This window comes from Notothenia rossii, assembly GCF_949606895.1.
Source record: "Notothenia rossii genome assembly, chromosome: 8".
NCBI classification, from domain to species: domain Eukaryota; kingdom Metazoa; phylum Chordata; class Actinopteri; order Perciformes; family Nototheniidae; genus Notothenia; species Notothenia rossii.
Genome location: NC_136906.1, coordinates 12,949,226 through 12,957,959, shown reverse-complemented (window position 1 = coordinate 12,957,959; position 8,734 = coordinate 12,949,226). Strand labels below are relative to the sequence as shown.

General features: G+C 38.5%; 1 protein-coding gene across 1 annotated transcript; it reads right to left on the bottom strand.

The window, feature by feature from the left end:
- Positions 1-124: 124 nt before the first annotated feature.
- Positions 125-8,003, bottom strand: LOC307014384 (adhesion G protein-coupled receptor E1-like; the record flags this gene model as incomplete). The annotated part of the gene is made up of 20 exons (XM_079642240.1): positions 125-172; positions 772-837; positions 979-1,138; positions 1,455-1,546; positions 1,721-1,787; positions 1,878-2,119; positions 2,609-2,812; positions 3,527-3,709; positions 3,804-3,979; positions 4,919-5,032; positions 5,132-5,312; positions 5,418-5,447; positions 5,687-5,767; positions 6,214-6,251; positions 6,347-6,493; positions 6,583-6,729; positions 6,839-6,982; positions 7,330-7,452; positions 7,558-7,704; positions 7,886-8,003. The coding sequence occupies 20 exons, from the start codon at positions 8,001-8,003 to the stop codon at positions 125-127; spliced, it is 2,508 nt and encodes an 835-aa protein (XP_079498366.1).
- Positions 8,004-8,734: the final 731 nt, after the last annotated feature.

Below are 8,734 nucleotides of genomic sequence, written 5' to 3'. Positions count from 1 at the left end.
TGCCCTACAATAAAACATAATTAATTAACCATTAACTAATGGTTCCGAGTGGGTAAGGCTTGCATTTTTTCTCTTTGTCTTCCATTTCTCCTTTGTCATTCTCACTCCATCACCATTAGCTTGTTTAATCTTCAGCCTTGTCAAAGTTCTCGGAGACTGATGGTGCATCTCTCTGTAAAAAAAAATCATGAAATAAATGCTAAACATTGCAGGACATTTGACATAAATCTTTATACAGATCGGTGAACTACAAGACTTTTTGAAAAATGTCTTGTATACATAGATTCACATTATGCAGTAAAACCAGGTTCATTTAGGACATTGTTTAGGATTGTTTTGTCACTTTGTCACACTATATTTTTGCATTTTTAATTTCGATTGTCTTTTAATAGCTACAAAGACACCTCAAAAAGAAAAAAAGGGTATACTAAAATCAGTGGTGGAAGAAGTTATTTTACTCAAGAAAAGTAGCAACATCACATTTGTTCTGCTGCTGAATATCCTAACCTATTATAGTATATTAAAAAAAATCTGTAAAGTAACTTCAGCTGTCGAATAATTGCAGTGGAGTAAAAAGTACAATATTGGATTCCAAAATGTATAAAGTAGCATGAAAATACTCAGGTAAAGTACAAGTACCTCAAAATTCTACTGAAGTACAGTACTTGAATAAATGTACCTTAATGCATTTCACCACGTACTAAAAGACATGCAAAGGTTTCATTTTGTTAAAGTAGTATCATGCATTGTTGTTGTGTTGTTCAAACTTACCACAGATCCTCCTTGTTTTTCCTTATTGAAAGAACAGGTCAGCCATTTAATGTATTCATCTCTAACCTAGAAAACACAATGAAATACAACTTGTTAAGCGTTATTGCTACCAAAAAGAAATATGGTTGTTTGTATTCAGCCTTCATTGTTAGTAGTAGTGCACTATAAATGAAAATTGTATCAGAGTCATCTGCATAAAGAGCATACCTCCTTGTTGAGCAGGCAGTGGACAACGAAGAGGAAGGTGCCCTGCTGGGAGTTAAGAATGATGAAGAGGACCTGGAAGAAGAGGTTGGACTGGTACAGGCCCAGAATCCAGGTACAGCCCAGTATGACAAACTGGGCCACAATCTTGAACAGAATCAGCCTACAAACAATGAGAATTGAATGAGCTTTTATGTTAAGAATTATGGAAAATGAATTTGTAACACTTTTTGCATTGCCACTTCCTCTATCATTTGGCCAACTTTACATAACAAAGTATACATACATTAAGGATAGAATATTCAATTGTTAATCTGCATAAGACTATGAAAAACATTAAAATGGACATTATTTATATACTGTCAGATATGGTTATACTGTAATTACAATATATACGAATTGTCACCTTCAACTGACTTGTTTTTATCTTTCATATCTATGCAAAGCCAACCTAGAACTTATACACTGACTATACATACGTGGTGTCTTTAGACTGAGAAGCACCGTTCTTCATGTTGATCAGGGTGGCTCTCAGACTCCATAGAGTAGCAAGGAACAATATCCAATTGAGCTTCAAGAAAAAAAAGATGAGTCCACAGCTGGAAAAGACTACTCTATGTAGACTACCACTGCTTAACCTTTTCACTGTCAGATTTCTGGCTAATCACTGCATGTTCCAGGGACATTTCACTGTGTGGCTCCCCATCAACAATTATAACTTACAAGTTACAACTATGATACTCACTGCAAGGATAAGGATCACAGGGCCTGTTAAAGCCCAGTTGAAATTGCGCGTCCTAGAGAGCCAGCACCTGAAACAGAATCAAACAAACAATCCATGCAACATAGATGCTGTCCTACGGGAGAATATGAATTTATTTATTACTGTTTGTCTCACTCACACTTCTGCCGCAGTTGCACCATATCCGTCTGAATATATTGCTGCTGAAACACCCACAATCACAAAGGGAACACCGTAGCCAATCACAAAGAGAATTGGCTTGGGGAGGCCATCTCTCTGGATGACCTGCACCTTGGTGAGTCTCCGCACCAACAGGTGAAGCTGTAGTGCCTCCAGCAGCATCCACACAAAACCAGCTACAATTAAGAAGTGCAGGAGCCCCGCCATGACGGTGCAGGCCAGCTGTGGAGACACAATTAGTACCGTGAAAACAAAGTGAAATTAACTTCAGCAAAGGAGGGTTCAGGTAATACATGTCTGAAAGACCTTATCAAGTATTTTTTTAATAAAGAGTTCCTATTATTTTTGGGAGGGTTTTTTCTTTCCTGTAATGTGTTAATGGTTTTTGTCCATGATAATAGTCTGCATAGGCTAAAATCCCAATGTTCACACATTTTGTACATTATTAACTAAGGGGCATGACATCTCTAAGCGGTTGACCAATCAGAACAGACCGGGCCAGCTAACCAATCAGAGCAGATTGGGCTCTGGTTTCAGACAGAGGGTGAAATGAGGTGATGCAGGCACAGGCAGTATGAGAAAAATAAAGCATTTTCTCTACAGTAAAGCATGTACACTTGTCACAGTAGAGGCACAAAATACAAATATGAACCTGAAAATGAGCATAGGTCCAGTTTAGAACAAAATCAATTGCATTTTGCCTTACTGTACCTCTTCATCAGTATATTTGTCATTCCACAGCAGCAGCAGATGGGAGAAGAAGAGGCAGATGCAGAGGTTAAGACGGGCGGTGTTGTTGATCTTGGGGTTCCAGCTACACAGGAGGAAAGTGAAGATGGCCAAACCAAAGAATAATAATCCGACAATCACGCAGATTCTGTTTAGCCACTCTAAGAAAGGATTTGGTGGTGCCGGCTGAAAAGACAAAGCACACAGGCAAACGCATGCTGCGATCAAACTGGCCTTATGTGGGGGAACCTGTATTAGCAAATGTACTCCCACACACCAATCATTAAAGGTCACCTATTATGCAAAATCCACTTTTTCATGTCTTTTATACATAAACATGTGTCAAGAGATTCCGGAAGTTTCAGGAAAAAAGATTCTCTCTCTTTTTGTCCTGATCCATTTATATAAAAACCTGTCTGAAAATGAGCTGATCAGATTTTGGCCACTTTATGATGTCATAACGATTTTTTGGCTTGAGTAACCATTAGCCAATCACCAACCAAGGTAACCCCCCCCCCCACACACACACACACACACACATCTTATCACCTGAATCTCCTCCTAGAGCACCATTATGTTATTTTTAACCAAATATCTCTCAGAGGGGCGTGGGGAGGGGCTCCTTATTTTCATCTAAAGTAACAGACACAGAATCAGCACTTTTGAAACAGGGCTGAAACAGAGGGGTGTATGGGATGCTACAGTGGGTGATCTGTTGGGTATTTCAAGCCAAACACTTCAGAGACATGTTTTGTATATATCTGAGACCTATTATATATTGATAAAAAACAGTATAATAGGGGACCTTTAATACCTCCCCGATCTGCATGATGAAAAACATCTATTATGATTTTGACATTGGCAACAATATTTGACCATACACAAAAAAACCTGACATACATCCCCAATCTGCATGATGAGGGCGAATGTGGATAGGTGGGAGCAGCTGCACACTGTGTAGTTTTCATTGGTGTATGCGACCCAACAGCCCTCCAATGACCAACTCATCGTGTCTTCCCCTATCGTCTCCTCTGTTTTATCCTCCCAGTAGACACAGGTCATCAAACCATTTTCAGGTGCTGTCTGATGAAACCAGTGAAAGATTTTAAGATATGTTGAAAGATATCATGTTGTATCTTATCTTAAAAGGCAGATGGATGGAACAACTGGGAATCACCTTCTTATGTTGGATGGTGAAGTTGACAGGCTCGGTGAGGTTGGTGTTGTTCATTGACGTTAAGATGGCAGTCATGACATCCGAGTACATCTCTGTCTGGTTCTCTGTTTTAAAGTATTGATGGCTAAGAAGACTCTCCATCCCATTTAATGTGATGAAGGCAACTGATGCAGAACCTGGAAGTGGTCACAAAGTGAAGGGGAATCCCACACATTTAGTTTTTTTTTATGTTTTAGCCCTTTTCACATCATTTACATTAATAATTGTTAGCCATTTTCCAACAGCTCTTTGTTTTTGATTTGTGAATGTCTTTTTTCCCATGGATAAGCTGACACAGATTTTCTTCAGTTTATATGTGTCGGGTCGACTTAAAAATGAATCTAACTAATGCATGCAGAATTAAAACATACATATGACAGACTAAAGTTAAGTTATCTGTACGTTTTTATACAAGGACAACATTACCTTGTATTTTATATAGGGTTGCAAAATTCCGGGAATTTTCAAAGATTTGTGGGAATTAACGGGAATAAACTGGGAATTTTCATAATTGAAGGTTTGCTCTTCATAGGGAACTTAAATATAGTTGGGGAAAGTATATTTTAGCATAATATTGACTAAAACAAACCAAGTACACTTGAATATCCATGCCATAGCACACTGCTTACTGCATGGCTATTGAGACCACACCCCCAAAGCAGGCATTGTGCATTCATCCATCACATGTACAGATGAGTAATATTTAACTCAACATTCCTGTTTTCGTTCTTCAATGAAACAAATAATTGTTCAATCAAATAATTAAAACTTGTTCTGTTCTATTTAAAAAAAAAAATCCCCAGCTTAACTTCCCATGGAAACTTTCCGGAAATGTTCTGTCCCTTTGCAACTCTAATTTTATACCTGTGTTATTCATGTTAATTTGATTATCTTTTTTTTGATGGTGCCTTTTTATAATGTGTTTCCACTGCACTATTTCTTAATGCTCTTAATGTCTTTCAGTTTTGTAAAGCACTTTGAATTGCTCTGTGTTGAAAGGTGCTTTATGAATACAATGGCTTTGCCTTGCCTTGTATTATTTGTATCAACTATTTAATGACAAGCTTTTTTCTCACCATTGTTGTTGTTGGCCAGATCTTCCAGGTTGATCTCCATGGTGTTATTGTTGGCTGAGAGAGAACTAATCCCTACATCGTGGCCTCCAGGTCCGATACTTTCTAGACTTAATTCTAACACACAGGTTAGTCTTTAGAATTAGATTTGATTTTATATCCACCCAGTTCATATAGACAACAGTAAATATCTTAACTAAGATTAACATTCCTTACCCACTGTTTCAGTCTTCACATTAGTCTTGGATTGGTTCACCACTGGCTTCACCATCGCCGCTACTAAACGGTCTGAGATGCCCAGGATCACACTGCCAGTCTTGCCGTCTCCTGTGCTACTCACCGTGCTTGACCTCCTTAACCTGCTTGACTTAACACGTGGTCCAACACCTGACACTTCCTGCAAAAATAATACATAAATATTTCAATAACTCGCCTGCCTGATAATGCAAACTGAGAGTAGGATTAAAGCCTCATATAGATGCTCAATTGTTAGCAGAAGTACCATGGATGCTGCAAAGCTGTTTGTCACAGTCTGTAGAGAAAGCACACGAAAAAGGAAGGAAAATAAAGATGTTGATACAGTGTCATCCATGCACATCTAATTTCAAAGCCATGTACAATGGTAGAATCACATAAATACATTCTTAATCGTTAATTGTAGGACTAATAACATAACCTTCTATACGTTAATATTGTAAAGTGAATTATCTATCATAAAAGTACATTTTCAAGGCTTTCTTGGAAAGTACCAACACTCTTGTTTTTACTTACCGCTGGTGGTAAAAAGCCGCCTACGTGTTCTTTCAACTGGTCGTCCATGTTGCCAAGAAAAGCTCTCTCTTTTGTTTGTCCCTACAAGAAATACACAAATGTCACCTCACCACTGCTTTTCTTAGCTTCAATGGGTTTTAAAACATTGAAATAGTTTGGCATATTTGGTTTTCACACCTTCTTAAACAAAATCAACTTAGCCCGCCCATTAGCCAATGAACTAACTTATTTCTATATATCACTTTTTCTATACAAAACAATTATATATATTCAATTCAAAGACTTTTGAGGAGATTACATTTTTGAAACATGATTATTGCAGCGTTCTTACATCTGCATTTTGTATTACTATTGGTTTAGTATGTCGGTGGTGAATGGCACAATCTTTACATCCACCTAAAATGTATTGTACATACTTAATACTGATGAAACAAGTGTGGCATATTTGACTGAGACATCTGCAATTTCAATTACATTTTAACAAACGACACAAGTAAGAAGACAGTGCCAGTGTTGGCGATGTTTACCTCTGGGGGTTTTATTTCTTCTAAAAAGCTCTCAATAGCTGTTGAACGAAACGAGACAAACAATCAGTAATTAAGCACATCAGGATTTGGCAGTGTGCTGTTAGTACTGTAAAGGGATGAATCCTCAGCTCACTTTGACAATATGTGAATCCGACTGTCCAAACAATTCCAGTTGAAGGGAATAATCCATCAGGACAAGAACAATAAAAGGTCCCCAGTACATTAGTGCACACAGTGTCTTTACCACATATGCCAGGGTTCTCATAGCACTCATCTATATCTGTTGTTAGAGAGAGAAAACACAATTAGACACTTAATAGTAAAGATATATGATAACAAAATTAGACTTAAAGTGATGTGTGCACACACCTGTGCATGGGTTATTATAGCTGGCAATCACAGTTAGCTTATTGAGTCGAAAACCACGGAAGCAGTCGCAGAAGTAAGAACCGATGGAGTTTGTGCAGTTGGAATAGGGACCACAGATCGGGGGAACTTTGGCACACTCAACAACATCTGCCAGTCAACACACACATGAAGCAATCATCCAGTTAGCTTTGTATGGGACAATTGAGTTGCAATTTTCCATCTGCTTTTAGATCCTTAAAAACATCATTTCAAATACCGATACAGATGTTGGTCAAGCTGGGTTCTGCAGCTGGGTCAGTCGGTGCGTACCCCACTCGACATTTACAGGTATAAGCTCCGGGAGTGTTAGTGCAAATAGATTCAGGACCACAGATGGTGATGTTTAAACACTCATCAATATCTGAGGAAGCAATAGTTAACACAGGAAGCGTTAAATTGTGAAAATACAAGAAATGAATAAAGTGATTTCATTACAAAATAAAAGCACTGGAAAGGGGTTTTAACAAAGAAATAAGAACATAAGAACCATGTTCTACTTTAAAAATAACGTTGCCTATCTGGTGATGGTGAGGGCTGGAGTGAAATCAGGTACTTGAGTCTTGTTCTTGAATCGAGTAAACACTAACTACTGTTGAGTTGAGCATCTTAGTTCAAGAGGTGCATTGCAATCAATTTATTTATGTTCTTTTTGTTGGTGGAATCATATTTTTTTACACATTTTCTGGATTCATTACATTTAGTACTGACCTTGGCAATCAGGTGTTGCTTTAGTTACAAGCTCGTAACCATCATTGCATTCACACGCATAACTTCCCACGTTGTTGGTACAGGTACCCGGTCCACAGATTTCATCGCAACACTCGTCATAATCTATAAAGCAGAACAAGCAACTGTAATCCATGTTTGTATATCAGCCTGAAAAATGTAATGTCATTGCATCTCATTACTGACAGGGACACAATTCTTAAATGACACCTGTGCATGGGTTGGTCCCTGAAGCTGGTGATGTTCTGTTTGTTGCAATGTATCCAACCCAACAGGTACATGTGTATGCCCCTATGATGTTGGTACAATTTGAGTAAGAACCACAAATGTCTGGAGTCTTCAGGCACTCATCACTATCTGACAAGAGAAATCAGGAGTTAAAATTGGGAAATATATGACATGCTCACGGAATGCAGACTGTAAGTTTATATGAAACATCTTAATGAACTTTCATCAAAACAAAATGCAAAGAGACAGTTATAGCCATAATAAATCACACTGTGATTAAGTGCATTTTAGATTTGATGAATATGCTTACCAGCACAACCATATGAATCTGGTGTGGGGAGGTGTCCAGGGGGGATTTCATACCCAGCAACACAGACACACCCTCCAGTATCTGTGCACTCAGCTAGTGGTCCACAGGAATCCGACATACACTCAGAATGATCTAAAATAGATATACCACACACACACACACACACACACACACACACACACACACACACACACACACACACACACACACACACACACACACACACACACAAAAACACACACACACACACACACACACACACACACACACACACACACACACACACACACACACACACACACGCACACCAATATTTAATTAGATATTTTTTAACTACAGTCAGCAGCATACGGGACATGTCTTCACCCAAATATGAAGGCAAGGATGAAGATGAGTTATCATCATTACTTACAGGTTGCATAACCTGCAGTGATGCTGACTGGATTAGCTGTTGGTTTATATATGTAGAATCCTTCAGGACAGATGGTCATGCTCATGGTAATAGTACGAGAATTACAATATGTTGAATATGATTCATACGCGACCCCGTCTGTTGGAGTTGGAGTTACAGTTGTTGGATATGCAAATGTAATAAAAATGGCGTAGGTGAAACCAGCGTGAGGGCCTGGAGTGCAGATTTTTATGACTTGGTCTCCACCGATTCCAGTGAAGCGCCACCATTTCCCAGTAAGAGCTGTATCATTCTTTGGGTACCCGGGAAAGGTAGCTGATTCAAATAAGTGGTTGCGCCATGCTTCAGTTATGTTTGTGTATCCATCACAAGAACCTGTGTGAAACAGCAAAATGTATATCAATAGTATATAACACAAATGTGCATTATTTCATGTA